This window comes from Silene latifolia, chromosome 6, assembly GCF_048544455.1.
Source record: "Silene latifolia isolate original U9 population chromosome 6, ASM4854445v1, whole genome shotgun sequence".
NCBI lineage: Eukaryota > Viridiplantae > Streptophyta > Magnoliopsida > Caryophyllales > Caryophyllaceae > Silene > Silene latifolia.
The window spans coordinates 11,699,495-11,716,563 of NC_133531.1; the positions used below are offsets into that span (position 1 = coordinate 11,699,495).

The 17,069-nt window shown below is 38.4% G+C and overlaps 3 protein-coding genes across 3 annotated transcripts; 2 read left to right on the forward strand and 1 right to left on the reverse strand.

Annotated features, from left to right (window-relative positions):
• Window positions 1-667: 667 nt before the first annotated feature.
• On the forward strand, window positions 668-3,965 carry LOC141586344 (pentatricopeptide repeat-containing protein At1g25360). Its single transcript, XM_074407537.1, has one exon. It carries the CDS (start codon window positions 784-786, stop codon window positions 3,232-3,234), a length of 2,451 nt encoding a protein of 816 aa, XP_074263638.1. The 5' UTR covers window positions 668-783; the 3' UTR covers window positions 3,235-3,965.
• A 1,748-nt stretch (window positions 3,966-5,713) lies between these two features.
• LOC141586343 (kinesin-like protein KIN-7E) lies at window positions 5,714-12,611 on the forward strand. The gene is made up of 13 exons (XM_074407536.1): window positions 5,714-5,947; window positions 6,643-6,926; window positions 7,196-7,285; window positions 7,383-7,483; window positions 7,566-7,679; window positions 7,856-7,937; window positions 8,062-8,129; window positions 8,216-8,278; window positions 8,383-8,507; window positions 8,595-8,931; window positions 9,707-10,885; window positions 11,377-11,738; window positions 12,106-12,611. The coding sequence occupies exons 2-13, from the start codon at window positions 6,707-6,709 to the stop codon at window positions 12,410-12,412; spliced, it is 3,048 nt and encodes a 1,015-aa protein (XP_074263637.1). The 5' UTR covers window positions 5,714-5,947; window positions 6,643-6,706; the 3' UTR covers window positions 12,413-12,611.
• A 285-nt stretch (window positions 12,612-12,896) lies between these two features.
• On the reverse strand, window positions 12,897-16,171 carry LOC141586347 (V-type proton ATPase 16 kDa proteolipid subunit-like). Its single transcript, XM_074407540.1, has 3 exons — window positions 15,928-16,171; window positions 15,224-15,509; window positions 12,897-13,328 (listed from the first exon to the last, which is right to left on the reverse strand). Exons 1-3 carry the CDS (start codon window positions 16,004-16,006, stop codon window positions 13,196-13,198), a joined length of 498 nt encoding a protein of 165 aa, XP_074263641.1. The 5' UTR covers window positions 16,007-16,171; the 3' UTR covers window positions 12,897-13,195.
• Between the last annotated feature and the right edge of the window lie 898 nt (window positions 16,172-17,069).

Consider the following 17,069-nt stretch of genomic DNA (forward strand, 5'->3'; position numbering starts at 1 on the left):
CCTAAGAGAGAACGCAGCAGCCAACAGGTATTGGCGGTGTACTGCGCCTCTTGGAAGGTATCGCAGTTCCTGCTGCGCCCTCTTCCTGAGCTGCCTTTTCTCCAGTTTGGTTGAATTTTCACCCGGTGGTGCCTTTTCATTTTCCTTCATTCTTTGGTTAAATTTTGTTAGTTTTGGATTTGCTTGTCGATTAAATCGGTAGCGTTTGTCAATTGAAGTGTTTGGGGGTAATACATTAAAGTCATTAAATTAGTACTAATTCGGCAACGACGATAATTAGTTCATTCATTGTTCTTGACGATAAATTCGTTTTCGAGAAATTCAAAAGTTGGAGCATATATTGAGGGAGGAAATGGAGGATTGTGTGAGGGGCAAATTAGTAAGTTCATTGTTTATTGTCGACGTTATTTAGTAATTTGTCGACGCTTAGGTCGGTTAGGTTTCGGTTCTGTTTGGGCCATAATTATCATTCATAGTCAAAGTTCTACTTGATCCGGCTCAAACTAAGGCCAGTGCAACGCGATATCCACTTATATCCGGCCCACTACCACTAGACGTGACAAATGGGTTTGCTAGTTCGGGTCAACCCAATTCGTGCAGGGTCAATTTCAGGTTTGCTGGCTTAGGTTCGATTATTTCGGGTTCGGGTGTTTTTTCCACCAAAAGCCAGCCCAAAACCATCAGCATTCTTGGAGTTAATAATTCATATTTCCCTCCAAAATTTCCTACCAATGTTCATCCACTTCCAACCTTGCTATAAAAGCCATTAATGGCGGAATATCCATGAAAATTCCAGCAATGAGAAATGCAGTTCGTCAAGCTGCAAACTTCACTCACAACAATCTCTCCCCAGTTTCAGATTTCCGGGCACTTGCCACCCACTACGCTACCCAACTAAAACTATTGAAACCCGCGAACCCGGCGTCTTTATCCCGGGTTCAGATCATCCATGGACAAATTATAACTAAGGGGTTTACACCACGTGGATATATTCTCGTAGGCCTAATCAATGTGTATGCAAAACAACGGAAAATTGCTTATGCACGGAAACTGTTTGATGAAACGCCTCAACCAGATATTGTTGTGTACACTACAATGGTATCAGCGTATGGTAATTTGGGGAACTTGAAGGAGTCAAGACGAATTTTTGATGAAATTCCGACTGATATACGCGATACGGTGTGTTATAATGCAATGATTACGGGATATACTCATAACGGTGATGGGAAAGCTGCAATTCAGTTGTTTTGGCAGTTGTTGCGCGATGGTTTTCGCCCTGATCATTTTACTTACAGTAATGTTCTTAGTGCTTTGAGTTTGATAGCGGATGATGCAAGGCAGTGTTATCAATTGCATTGTGCTATGGTGAAGTCGGGTATGGGGCGTTCTACGTCTGTTTTGAATTCGCTTATATCGCTTTATGTGAAATGTGCTTGTTCGCTATCTGTTAGGTCTTCTTCGCTTTTGAGGGAAGCTCGTATGCTTTTTGATGAGATGGAGACGAAGGACGAGCTGACATTGACTACAATGATTACAGGGTATGCAAGGAATGATGACGTTGTTTCAGCTCGTGAAGTATTCGATTCCTCTACTGAGAAGCCAGTGGCAGTGTGGAATGCAGTGATTTCGAGTTATGTTCACCATGGTTTGTATTTTGAAGCATTTGATCTGTTTAGGAGAATGAGTGATGAAGGCGCACTTCATGATGAATATACATATACAAATGTTCTGGGTGCTTGTGCTACTGCTGGATTTTATGGACCCGGAAGGGAGATACATGCTAGGATTTTCCGAAAGGAATTAAAAGGCCGAGTTAGACTTTCACCTTCTATATCTAATGCGCTCGTCTCATTGTACTGCAAAAGTGGTAAAATTCGTGAAGCAAGGCATATATTTGAAGCGATGCCGGTTAAAGATGTAATTTCATGGAATTCAATTCTGTCAGGTTATGCAACTGATGGGCAGGTTTTAGAAGCGAAAAATTTCTTCAGCAGAATGCCAGAGAAGAATCACTTGAGCTGGACTGTGATGATAGCAGCTTATGCGCAGACTGGACACGGAGAAGAAGGCATTAGGTTACTAAATCAAATGAGACATGAAGGTTTTCAGCCTTGTGATTTTTCATATGCTGGGGCCGCAATTGCCTGCTCAAATCTTGGAGCACTCGACATGGGGAGGCAGCTCCATTCCCAGGTTATCCACTTAGGGTATGAGTCGAGTATTTCTATGGGAAATGCTCTGATTACTATGTATGGAAGATGTGGTAATGTTGAGGATGCTCACTTGATCTTTAGCACTATGCCTTCAGTCGATTCTATCTCATGGAATGCCATGATTGCCGCTTTTGGCCATCATGGGCATGGTGTTCAAGCATTGGAACTTTTTGAGCAGATGATTGGAGTGGGAATACTACCTGATCGGATTACATTTCTCACCATTCTCACTGCTTGTAGCCATTCTGGACTAGTGAATCAAGGTCAACGTTTTTTTGATTCCATGGTCAAATACCAAATAAATCCGGGGGAAGATCACTATGCAAGAATGATTGACTTGTTTTGCCGAGCAGGGAAATTCTCTGAAGCTGAAGAACTGATCGAGAGGTTACGGTTTGAGCCGAAGGCTCCTATCTGGGAGGCTATGCTTGCTGGGTGCCGTATCCATGGGAATTTGGATCTTGGGATTAAAGCTGCAGAAAAACTCTTGAATCTGAAGCCACAAAATGATGGCACTTACATATTGCTGTCAAATATGTATGCTGCTGCAGGGCAATGGAATAATGTAGCAAAGGTGAGATTGCTTATGAGAGATAGAGGGGTGAAGAAAGAGCCTGCTTGTAGTTGGATAGATGTTCAAAATATGGTTCATGTCTTTTTGGTGAACGACATTTCACACCCGGAGGTACAAGAAGTTTATGACTATCTTGAGCAATTGGGACCAAAATTGAGGGAACTGGGTTACATTCCTGACACCAAGTATGTGTTGCATGATATGGAGTCAGAACAGAAAGAGTACAGTTTGTCGACTCACAGTGAGAAGCTTGCAGTTGCCTACGGGCTGTTAAAGCTTCCTGCTGGAGCTACAATAAGGGTGTTCAAGAATCTTCGCATTTGTGGGGACTGTCATAACGCGATCAAGTACATTTCTAAACTGACTCAACGAGTGATTATTGTGAGAGACCTTAAGAGATTCCATCATTTTAAAAATGGTGAATGCTCATGTGGCGATTTCTGGTAACCATTTTTTAGCAAGTAAAATTCTGGCCGTGGTTTGTACTCCACTATTGGATCGGATAATCTGAATCTTTCTGTAAATCATGGAACTTTGAAGGAGCTAATGGGGCTGGAGTGAACTTCTCTTATTTATGGAGGGCAATTAAATTTAAATCCTTATATTTCTCCCGGAAGAGTTACCTACTTTAGATATCGGAGTACATTCATGTGCACCTAGAGGCTGGTCCTGCAAAGGGCAAAGGAAGGGTATCTGTTTTGGCATTCGCTCTAAGCATGTCCACTTTCAGAGGTCAGGACTTACACACGGGCAGTTAAAGTTAACTTTTGTCGGTCTCACAAATTGCGTTTCTGCTCATTCTATTTACCGACACACCAAAGGCATGAAGCAGGTTAGTATGTATCCCCTTTTACCCTACATAGTTTAGAAGAGCTCAAGATATTGACAAATTTCTGATACACATACTTAGTTAAGATTTACTAATAAAGGAAGTATTTTAATTTGTTTGAGATGAACTGGTGCTGTGATCATTCTAGTTCTATTCGACAGTCAGCATATTAGATGCTGCACTGCTTCGCTTAAAAATAAGGACAATTGGGGAACCTTTATTTAGGTGAAATGACCTTGAAAACACAATTAACCCTATCTTAATGTAGCTTTGTGATATCTGTCTGGAATACTGGAATCTTAATATACCTAAACTCTTTAACTTTGTTATGGAAAGTTCTCAATTTTCACCCTTTATTATGCAATAGTAGACGAGTGTTTAGTCGTCTGCATTGGTACTGTACTCATATGTGTATCATATATCACTGTATATATAATATGCATGACGTTGACAATTGACACTCTCTCTATCCCTGTCAATTGTTTACCTTTCTTCGTTTTGTTATACGGGCGATTAAAACAAAGGTACAAAAAATTATTGAGACCTTAGAAAAAGTAATTTGTACTCCATTAATTGTAGCTCTTAAATTGCAGTGAGTCGTTTTATTCTATTCATTTATACAATCATACTCTAAAGTATAAAGTACTTGTATAAAGCTAATGATTAATGAATTCTTTTTCATAATTGGAAATGACTTTATTAAAGCAAACATGAAATAAACGTTATAGCATAGAACATAAATTAATTATAAGACTAATATAAGATCGTTGACAAGATTGTTCGATTTCCCAGATTCTTAGCATCAACGATGAATGTATGGGAACGGTTAACCTTTGTGCTACAATAGGAACCACACAATATGTTACATTATCTTTAGCACATGCATTATATTCTTCACACAACAAAATATATTCTGGAACTTTTTCACATATATAAGTACTGTCTTTGACTCTTTGGTATCATATTCCTCTCATTATCATTACCCTTGGTTAACCTAAGTAAAGTTGATAGTCATGGGAAGCAAAGGCAACTGGGGAAGGGTCCGGAGCTCTCTACGATGGATGCCAAAATTTAAGAAGATTCCTCTGAGTGAAGAGCAACTGAGGCGGGTATTCATAGAGCATGATAAAAATGGTGACGGGCACCTTGATAGGGATGAGTTGAAGGAAGCATTCCGGACACTTGGAGCTCGTGTTCCGGCTTATAGGGCTGATCGGGCCCTCCATTATTCGGATATTGATATGGATGGTACCATTAATATTGAGGACGAGCTCGACCACCTTCTTTCTTATGCCCGCCATTATGGTTATGCCCTTGATTAAGTAGTGAATAATTAATGAGTTGTAAAAAATAGTGTCAAGTGTCTAGGGAGTCATAAAACTATAAAAGTTGTACTCTGGTTAGGTTGATCTTGTTTTGGTGAAAATAAGAGACTGATTTTCTGGGTTCGTGGTCTGACCTGTGTTCCTGAGTTGCTTACTTGTATTTCCTGCATTTACTAATTACTACTACCATTTAAATTGATTAAGCCGACTCCAAATCATGTTGGGAATCTTGAGATTAAAGAAGTTGTTGTTGTTGCGTAAGCCGGTGTTATAAGATCTGTTGACATTGGCTCTCTTTTTAATTGTTTTTCACTAATAACAATAGTAATATTACAGTGTATATTCTGCAATGGCAAGATTTACAAAGCTTTAAGATCTTTCATTTACTGTATTTAAGCTACAGAAGTTTAAGACAGAGTACAAAAACTAGTCATTTTCTAAATCTATTGACCCCATTTATTCCGTTTAAGGCCTGCATGGCCACTGTTGCGTACATTTGATCTCGTTATTCCGCTTACTTCGGTTGAAGTTCGAAGTAGGAATCATGTTACGTACAGAGATACTTGTGTTGTTGCAGGTAACCAATACACATAGGTTGTCTAGAATAATAGACATTTGATCTACATCTACTTACTCGTCGAATATTTTCTGAGGCTAAATAATACCAAAATGTATATTTGTGAATTATATACATTTTTACATTATGGATTACTGTATCATTATCATGGTAAGTATGGAAGTTAAAATTAGTGGGAGATATTGTTTGGGTGAAATGAAGTGAGAGAAAAATGACAGTTATTCACCTTCCACTCCCCTCCTTTACGCATTTTCTATTCTTTCATTTTCCATTCTTAGTTTTCAAAGACACAAAACACAAATGTTTTATGCAAATAATTAATTAACGTAATTATCATTTGATTAATTTTCTTTTGTGTAAGCATTTTTGTGTCTGGACAGGGATCAGAGACCAACCATTTTGCATGGTGGATTGGAACTGATATTCCAGGTAAATTTCCTTTTAATCAGTCTTTTGTTAGGCGGTTTTATACGAATAATGTGCGAAACGGATCTAGCTACCGAAAAATCATGATCCTTGTTGGTAAAAAAGGTGGTTATTAAACTATAACCCGTTTCACAATGTAATTTGTAAGACCACCTTACACAAGTAATTGTTTATTTCGTTTGACTCGTAGATTTATTTCAAAGCTGTAATAGAGTTGCATTAATATGTCCATTTTCTGATAAAATTTCCGAATATTCAAAACAAGTAATTCAATATTAATGATTGCTCAAGGTATTAATAACTGCAACTTGTTATTGTTTTCAAATACTACTAATTAATGAACTTCTCTTCCTATGTCTGCTTCTAAGATGGCATTGATAATGATCTTGTCTTGTAATACACCTGTATATACCCTACCTGCAAACAGCCTTGAATTGTATAGTATTTTCATTATTGTCTGAAAAGGTCAACAATGTTAATGTTTTTCTTTGCTATCAGTGTTGTGTCTAACGTAGCGGAAGATAAATGAATGCAAAAAAAATCACGTAGCGTGTTATTGTCTGGGGTAATGTTGTCGTCGTAGCATGTTATTGTTCTGGCACGCAAGATTATGCTCAACTTTCCTTGGTTTTGTGCATGAAATAAGTACTGGAAAAGGCCGTTCCAAAAGGGTTCTTATTTGTTCCTTGTTGTGCAAGGGTCTCAAAGGCTAAGGTCAACAGAAAGGAAGGAGAGGGTGAGGGCGAGGGCGAGGGCTAAAAGATGGTCTCAGTAAATGGGGATCAGCAGGTGATGCGAGGGAGTGCACAGGGATCGGATGCTCGTCACGAGAAAATATGCGTGTCGGTGAGATTAAGGCCTCTAAATGAAAAGGAAATTCAGAGCAATGACTTTGCTGATTGGGAGTGCATCAATAATACCACCATCTTATTCAAGAATGTCCTTGGGGAACGGTCCATGTATCCCAATGCTTATAACTTCGGTAAGAATTCACCTCAATCATTGAGTTTCTGTTCTGTTAATTATCATTGAAGAGGTGCTTGTTTTTTGGGTTGTAAATGGAGCCACAATGTTTGTTTCCGTCCTAACGGGATTCGAACCCAGGTCATGTGTACTACCTCTCATGACTTTACCAGGTAAAACAAACCTGAAAGGCACCTATGTAGTGTACTTCTTACCAAGTCATCGTAACAAAGGAGTAGTTATTAAGATTTATTGTTTTCTTATTGAATTTTGTGTAATTGGCGATAGACAGAGTATATGGGAATGATTGTTCAACAAAGACAGTCTATGAGGAGGCTGCTAAAGAAGTTGCTTTGTCAGTCCTTAATGGCATTAATTGTGAGTCATTTTCTCCTTTCTGATTTTCTTTGTTCTCAACTTCTTGGCGCTCTTTTTATCCGAGTGCATTGAAATATACGATTCTTTGTTAAAATAGCAAGCGTCTTTGCGTATGGACAAACAAGCAGTGGGAAGACATTCACAATGAGCGGGATAACACAGTATGCTGTAACAGACATATATGATTACATGGAAAAGGTACTGAACATAGTTCATCTTAAAATCGCTAAAATATGAATGATTTGCTAACATGGGAATGCATTTTCCGAGTATTTAACAGCATAAAGAGAGGGAATTCGTGGTGAAATTCTCAGCTATTGAAATCTACAATGAAAATGTCAGGGACCTCTTAAGTCCAGATCCTTCTCCTTTGAGGTGTTTGGATGACCCTGAGGTAAGTATTAACAGTCACCTGTGCAAGGTTGGGTCGATTTTTATAACACGAACCTTAGACACTTCATTTTTCACAAATTTAGTTGGTGCCCAACACATCCGTGTGTTTGACACTAGCAGTCGAGTCTGAGTAACATAGAAGAAAACTACTACTAATAAACTGGCCTATGTTGACAGAGAGGAACAGTTGTTGAGAGACTAATAGAGGAGATTCTGGAGGATAGGAGCCATCTTCTCGAGCTCATTGCTGTCTGCGAAGGTAATAACTATATTGCCGAACCACTATTTTAGCCTTTAGGAGTACAGTTAATATCTTAAATTGAAATGATTTTGACCATTTTTTTTTTTTTTTTTTTTTTTTTTTTTTTTTTTTTTTTTTTTAGCACAACGACAGACAGGAGAAACTTGTCTTAATGAAACAAGTTCTAGATCTCATCAAATCCTTAGGCTGGTATGCTGTTATTTTCTAACTGACCCTCTTTAGGTTTTTACATTTACTTGTGATATTTTGTTTATAAAGTCTCTGAAATCCTTCAGACTATTGAAAGCTCTGCTCGACAGTTTGGAGGTGGAAATTCGAGCATGCTTACAGCAAATGTGGTATGTCAATCTGTTTTCTTTGCTTGAAGAGACTTTAATCATCACATATGCGGAAAAAAAAAAAAACATAATCTTAACATTTAAACTGTATTTTCTGATAATAGAACTTCGTTGATCTAGCTGGAAGTGAGCGTACTTCTCAGACATTGGCAACTGGTACAAGACTGAAAGAAGGTTCTCACATAAATCGAAGTTTGCTAACCCTTGGAAAAGTTATACGCAGTCTGAGGTTTAATGCATTTCTTACCATAGGTTAGTATATTCAAGCAAGATATTTAGATGTGTTAGAGCTAATGCAATTACGTCGAAAATGCAGCAAAGGTCGAAATGGGCACGTTCCTTACCGAGACTCCAAGCTAACACGCATACTTCACAATTCATTGGGAGGCAATGCCAGGACTGCAATAATCTGCACAATGAGCCCGGCTCACAGTCATCTAGAACAAACTAGAAACACACTGTTATTTGCAAGCTGCGCCAAGGAGGTGAGCACCAACGCACGGGTGAATGTTGTGATGTCTGACAAGGCTTTGGTGAAGCAACTAAAAAAAGAGTTGGCCAAATTAGAAAGTGAACTAAAGACTATTTCATCAGTCTCCAAAATGAGTGATGTTACTTCAGCTCTGAAAGAAAAGGAACTTCAGATTCAAAAAGTGAGCAACTTCCTTTTACTTGGATTCATTTGTGTATCTTATTGAATAATTTGTCGAGTTTTTCCATTCGTCACTCACTAAATAGTGAATGAATCTATTTTGAATCTTTCTTTTGTGTCATAGAAAAAAGATCTGTTTCTAATTGCTCACTGTTCTTTTGCTTCGAAATATGATGGATATAGAGCAAAATGATTCACTAAAATGTTTGCACTTCTATATTACAAAGTAGAAATTGGTCAATGCAAATCTTGATGGAATTTTCAGTTTGGCTTTACGAGCCATGCGTAAACCACCCCTACACGGTTTCAAAACAGGGGCAAGGCTGCGTACATTTGACTCCCTCCCCCATTACTCTTCCATAGGCGGAACTCATCAGGAGCCTCACAAGAGTTGGAGTAATATTGTTGTTGACATAGGATGATATGATTTTTTTATTCTTTTTTTTTTTTTGATGACGAGGGGGTTGAATCCCCCCGAGGCCATGCATTCCCGCACCACCACATGGACCATGTAAGCCAACCCCTTCGGGGGCTGCAGTGGCCAAGGGATCATCGCCCCAGCTGGTAGTCGAACCCGGAACCTCTCAACTTCTGCATTTCTGCAAGCTTCAAGGTTTAACTCGGCTACCACTGGACTAACACCTCTTGGTTTTGATTTTTTTATTCAAGAACTAGTATTAAACGATTTAGTGAACTAAGTTGTTTACTTGTCCGCCATGGCTTAATTTTCCCAAAAAAAAAAAAAAAAAATATTCCAATTTTTCCTTCATACTCAGATGGAGAAAGAGATGAAAGAAATTAGTAGGGAACGTGATCTTGCACAATCAAGAGTAGAAGAACTGCTACAATCTACAGGAAGGCGGCAGTTTTCAGGGCAGCTGGATGATGCTTCTTCCAGCCATTATACTTCAGAATCAAGGGAGAGAATTTCATGGCCAGATGATTCATCTGCAACATCAGATGCATCAGATTACCAGAGGCTAGATGTGGATCTGACTTCATCTGAGTCCTTTCAGTATCTTGATGAACACACTGATTTAGAATCTACCGCTCAACAATCTGATCTTCTGGAGAACTATGAATCCTTACCTGAGCCTCTTGGTCATGAAACAGTGGATGTTGCTGCTTCTGATGATAAATCTTGTCCATGGGAGGAAGATTATTGCAAGGAGGTTCGTTGCATTGAAGTTGAAGAAGCAACTGTCAATAGGGAAACCCGATTATCAAACCCTTCGATGGTTTTTGCACCACAAGTTACAGAAAAAGAAATAGGAAAGGCGAAAGACGAGGAAAAGATGGATGTTTCTGAGAAAAAGCATATTGTACCAGCTGAAGAAATGAAAGGAAGTGAGACTCCTTACTCAGAGCACGAACCACTGTCGACTGATAAAGTTCGCGTTATGCCAGTACCAGCTGAAGAAAAGGAAGAGCACATCATATTACCCGAAGAAAATGAAAAAGACAAGGAAGAGGTAGATCAGGCTAACGCTGACTACGAAGCGCTGGTAAAAAGAATCAAGGAACTGCAAAAGACCATTGACTATCTAGTCAATAGAGACCCTGTTGAATTCCACTCTCCTTCTCCCATGGGATCTGATAAATGGAGTAGTAAAGGATTGAACTTGAGTAGGAGTAGAAGTTGCAAGGCAGCTTTAAGTACGATTCCTGCCGGTCCTACCTTTGAAAGGATGGGGAAACATCATAGGGATCAATCTTTTGGTGGATTTGACTTGGGGGCTATCTCAGAAAGACCAAAGGGCTTGCCTAGAGCATCCGATATGAAAGATGGGAACATTGGAAATCCATCTAGACTAGGGTTTCCAACTGTTACGGTTGCTGTAAGAAATGAAATGGAGCAGGATGCCGTGCATTCTGATCTAACTGACATGTCCAGCATTGCAGAAACAAATGAAGATGCTAAAGATGGATCTGATGATCAACTGGAATCAGAAAATGTTAGTATTCTGTATCATTTCGTTTTCGTTCTTAAGTATGGTAAATCTGTTACAATTTTCTGACTCTCTTAAAATAAAACAGTCCTGCGGTCCTGCCTTCCCATGATTAAGTCATTTAAACTATATTAATAATCTCGTCCTGTAAAAATCAGGTCTATTCTCTAATACTCCGTACCTGTTTGTGTAGAGTATATAAAAGATACTTACAAATTATTTATCCGAATACATGACACAAATTGTTTTCATTTTTAGTGAATGGTTTCATTCTGGATTATGTAGCTGTAAAGGCAAAATGCCCAGTAAACTTGTTGTGTTTTTTATTTTTGAAGTGCCAGTCCCTCGATGCAATTTTTGACACAATTTTCATCATGGGTCATCCAATACAGTTACCGCGTGTTAATACAGGATAAGGTTGTGTGCTTTTGACCCCCTTACCTTGCCATTGGTAGTTAACTTCCGGTGACTGATCTAGTTTGTGGGCTTTTATGCAGGATTGTATAATATATGAGGAGCCAGAATCAAAGTACAGTGAACGTAATGAACATGTGAGAGACGTACCTTCATATGGGATGAAGGAAAGAGATTGCATGTCAGATGGTACACCAAGCAGTTTGCAAACCCCAGTGAATTGGACAGAAGAATTTGAGACAACGCGCTTCCGAATTATCCAGCTTTGGCACGGTTGCCATATACCCTTAGTCCATAGAACCTATTTTTACTTGCTCTTCAAAGGTGACCCCTCTGACAAGCTTTACTTGGAGGTTGAGCTCCGACGATTGTCTTTCATCAAGAACAGATTCGATCAAAACCAGAAGATTGTCATAGATGGTCAGATTTTCACACCTTCCGCGAGGTATCATCGTTTATGTTCAATTTTGCATGCTTGCTCATCGACTATGACATCTGCTCCGTAAAACTGCTGTCAATGAACATTTTCTGGTGTCCTTCAGTCCTTGAAAATATTAATGTTGTATTCTATATTTCTATACTATACAAAAATCATATACTTTAATGTTCCTTTAAGCTTAAAAACTGGACAAAGTGAACGAAAGGAATCGGAGGCTTGATGCAGACAGATTCTGAACCTCGGTCATGACTCACGACTTTACCAGCTAAGCTAGTTGACATCTAGGAGTGTCCTTGTATATAGATCTGCCGGACAACCACAATGTGTGATTTTAACCTGCAAGAGAATAATGTGGTGATGTTTCATGAAACAGCATGAGGGCATTGAATCAAGAAAGAGAGATGTTGATGAAGCAAATTTACAAGAAGATCCCAGTTGAAGAAAGAGCCACCCTCTTCGCGAACTGGGGCATCTCGATGAACAGCAAACTGAGGAGACTACAATTAGCTCGACTCCTGTGGAGTGATAACAAGGACATGCAACATATCAGGGAGAGTGCTGACCTTGTTGCAAAGCTGGTTGGTTTCGTAGATGATGGTCAAGTGCCGAAGGAGATGTTTGTGGGTCCCAGCCTCACTCCTAGAACTATTTTAAATCGCAGATCGTATTCCTGGAAATAGGCCATCTGATTTTTTGTAGCCTAGAAAAAAAAATGATGATTTTAGTTAATTGTTGTTAACCCCATATATTTAATCATCGTTAATAATTAGATTTGTAAATCCGCTTTAACCACATGTTTTTTAACTAGATTTGTAAATCCGCTTTAACCACATGGTTTTGTTATGCAACGGAGGTAAAACACTTCCATCTTTCATTCTCAGTGATTAATACCGAAAAATTGCAAGAAATTTGCTTCTGTTAATTCAAATAAAGATCTGATTAACCTGCGAGATGCAGCCAGCTTCAATGCATCCGCTGTGATGAATAACAGGCCTATGTTACATCTCTCGATGACTAGTGAAGTTAATAAGCTATAACATTAACACAAGATAGAGCAACATTATCGTTATCTCAGAATAAATCCGATGAGCATCCAAGTTATAACGAGTGCCTGGATAGCCAATTAACAACCTCAGTAAACGTGTGCTCCAATTAACGAATAAATACTTGAAAAAACGATATTAATCACCAAAAGAATCTATTGTACTGTTACAGATGTTCAAAGTTTTCAAACTGAATCTCCATATCCAGGAGAGGAAAGATATAAATAATGATACAGCATAACTTTATTTTGAGGAGAAACTAACTAGTAATGCTACAGTCTGGTAAAATGTCCCAAAATTGGTCAATTACCATAAAGCAAAAGAATAACAATTCTTCAACGGAAGAGAAACCAATTCACATGCCAAGTAATCTTTATCTGCCCGGAAAAGAACAACGTGCATCTCGAATCCAGCTCTTGCTTAGTCAGCTCTTGACTGACCAGCACGGGAAGAGAGGATGATTCCAACAATGAGACCATACAAAGCCAGAGCTTCAGCAAAAATGAGAATCAAGATCATTCCTACAAAAAGCTTGGGCTGTTGTGCATTTGCTCTGAAGAAACCAGCATATATATATATTCATTAGAAACACAAGAATAACACGCAAAGGACTAAAGACTAAAAACTACTCCGTATTTGAGATAGATGTCAATACAGCAATTTCATCAGATTGCCTATGAATGAAGTAATGAGAGACGAAAACAGAACAATAGATGAAACGACTGCTCTTAATCTACAATAAGCCACAAAAAAATACTCATGTAAACAAGACTAACATCTTCAAGCATGTAAAAAGCAATCAACCTAGAATTTCTGCACTTTTTCATAAATGTTACTCTTCCTTTCATGAAATAAAAAAGGTTAGTTACCCTAACTTTGTACAGCTTGCAATTCCTACCAATGAATTCTTACTTCCTAAGAGTTTATCATCACGAACTAGTAAAAACAATCCTCATAATTCACTGTTAATCATTAGTGGAATAAATATGAGGTGGAACAACTCTGCAACCAATAGTTTAAGTGTTGAGCTCTGCAAAACATAACATGAGTCCCTTTCATCGCTAACAACAATCTGACAAAGACCATTTGTTGAGGGCCGAAGGCCACCCGAGATAATGAAAAGTTTCTGATAAAATCGGAAATCACAAACAATTTAAAGGGCAAACAAGAGTAGTGATGGTTGAGTATTGTTGTGAGCACATTTTCATATTCTAATTCCATTTCTGATTTGGAGTTCTGGACTACCCAGCACATTTTGTTTTACGTAGGTTTTCCTTGCATACGTCAATAAGCATTTAGCTAACAGTTAATGTACAGAATCTCTCTCCTACATGAGAATCCATCGCATTTTCACAGTTTACATTTTACAACGAAAAATAGATTGCTTAAAGTCATTCTTTTGAAACATCAGACGGCTTGAATGGGGGAAGTGGGAACAATATAATAAATTTGAAGAGTTGAAGCGAATGATTAGGACATTCTATGTTATGTGCTAGAAAGACGAATTCACATTTTGATACATCTAATATTGTAAATTGGTCTGATTCGGCTTTTATATGGTGTGTTCAGCCTTGGTTTTCAACTTTCAGCTTGTAGCAATTCAAAGCTAAAAGTTGTACAAAGTTTTGCGGTGTAACTCATGTATCTGGATCCAGAAAGGCAGAAATATAGCTCTATTATCTTTAAAAGACCACATCAACATAGTGTACTTCCAATAATTGAACAAAAGCCAAGTCAAAACTCAAAATGTAACCAGCCAGCCAGCTATTCCTTACACTTGTAGCACTTAACAAAGTTGACTTCACTACAAAAGACCAAATCTACAACACAAGACACACCGAAATTATCACTAGTTTAACCCAATCACAACAGCAAGAACATTTTCATGACGATATAACACTATACCAAAGTTCAATAAACCATAAACATCAAATTCCAAATGCGAATAGAACAAGCCACAGTCAACATCAACAACAAAGCCTTAGACGCAAACTAATTCTGGGTTGGATAACAATATAACATGAAGCATTAGCATAGAATATATACATAAATACCAAATACTCCCTCCGTCCTGGTCAATTGTTGTCCTTTGGTTTTGGCACAAAGACCAAGGAAAGAGAAAGGGGTCAATTACTAAATGACAAGTGGAACAAATTGAGTGTAAATGATCAAATTGCTTATCAAGTTCATTCTTAAAATAGAACGGACAACAATTGACTGAGACACCCAATATGAAAAAGGACAACAAATGACCGGGACAGAGGGAGTAATTAATAATTCCATGGAACAAATAAGCTCCCGATACAACAATCACATTAACTCGGATCACAAAGCTTGAAAACCGAGTACTAAAATCATGAGAAAGTCATTCACATCCATACAAAATAGGGAGAAACCAATAAGATCAACCAAACAGCCAAAAGTTCAGAAGACAGATAAAAAGATTACCTAACACCAGCATCTCCGACAACACCAATAGCCATACCAGCAGCCAAACCCGAAAGACCACAAGCAAGACCAGAAGAAAGATGAGCATAACCATCAAAGAGATAATACGACTTAGCCTTAGGGTTAATTCCGGTACTAATAATAACAGCAATAATCAAACCGTAAATACCCAACACTCCCGCCATAACCACTGGTACAATCGACTTCATCACCAGCTCCGGCCTCATCACTCCCATTGACGCCACCCCTACTCCACTCTTTGCTGTCCCGTACGCTGCTCCCATACCTATTCAATCAAAAGTTTCAATTTTTATTACTTTCGTTACTCAAGTGTACGATGACGTGGTACATTCTCTACCGAATAATATAATCAAAGGTAAATAAATGATTATGACGGAGAAAGAACACGAATTCTCAGGCATACACAAGTATATTGTAATAACCGATCTTGTAACGACTTTTTAAAAATCCATGGTTATGTACTATGTAGATGATATCGGCTTTAATTATATTAATGTAAAACCGTCTTACTAACAGACTAACTAACTGAATAAATTATACTCCGATCGCATAGTTGACCGCCACGTCAACACGTCCGCCACAAATCATTATATAAAACTAGGGATCTAAGATTTAGCTCCGCTAAGTTCAAATCCTAACTCCGTCGCTAAAAGTAGAGATCTAGTAAAGAGAGGAGGACTTACAGGAGAAGACGAGGGCAGCAGCGGCGCCGAGGAAACCGAAGAAAGGGGCGATTTCATCGCCGTTGAATAATGTCGACATGATTGAGATCTGGAAGAGGGGGAAGAGGGGTTTATTTGATGAACCGAAGTTGTTTGTGTGTGTTTTGGTTTGTTGCCGAAAAATCGATGATTTTTCGGGATATTTTATTTCTCTGGACGTGGAGAGTTGTTACTGTTGTGTGTTGTTTGAGAGGCTTTTATATACGGAATACTCCGAATAATAATTGAGTTTATAAAAGGAGGGCCGACATGGGCCTGGGTCTTTGATCAAGGGAAATTGTCGTTGTTATTGGATGAAGTTAGGAGGTCATGTTACTCATGTAGATCTCGTAAGTGGGTTATTTAGGTTGGATTTGGGCGAGGTTATTTTGAGTCGGGTTATTTTTGGGTTGAGTTATTTAGATCGGATCATTTTGGACGAGCTTGTTCTGGGTCATTTAGATCATTTCGGGTCATGATTTTGCCTCAATTAAGTCATTTTGAGTCAATCAGGTCATTTTGGGTCACTCAAGTCGTATCAGTTCGGGTTTATCGGGTCGGGTAAGTTTTGTCAGGTCTAGTTATGAGGCAGTTCGAGTTTTAGCATAGTTTATGTGAGTGAATGACATCGAGATTGTGTATTGTTCAATTGAAGGGGTGTTTGGTTCACCCAATATATGTATGAGGGAGGTATGAGGCTGGAATGAACCAAACTCATACCATGTGTTTGTTTGGCGAAAATGAAGGTTTCATACCCATACCTCAAACTCATGAGTTATGGGTTTCTCATACTCAGGGAGTGGGGTGGGTATGAGATTGATACCCATGATATCAAATTAAAAATAATTATGTAATATTGTAAAAAAATCTTTTTATATATTTATTTGATTAAATTTTATCTACATGATTTAATAGTATTAAAATTTATTATTAAAAATATTGTATTTTGAAGTTTTTTTTTTTTTTTGCTTTGATTGATTTCTAACCTCATACCATCCAAGTTGAAACAAACACAAGGTATGAGGTATCAAAATCCAACCCGATACCACTCAGGTATGATTCCTGATTCCACCCATACCCACGCACGAACCAAACGCCCCCTGACTAATACGGTGTTCGGTTTA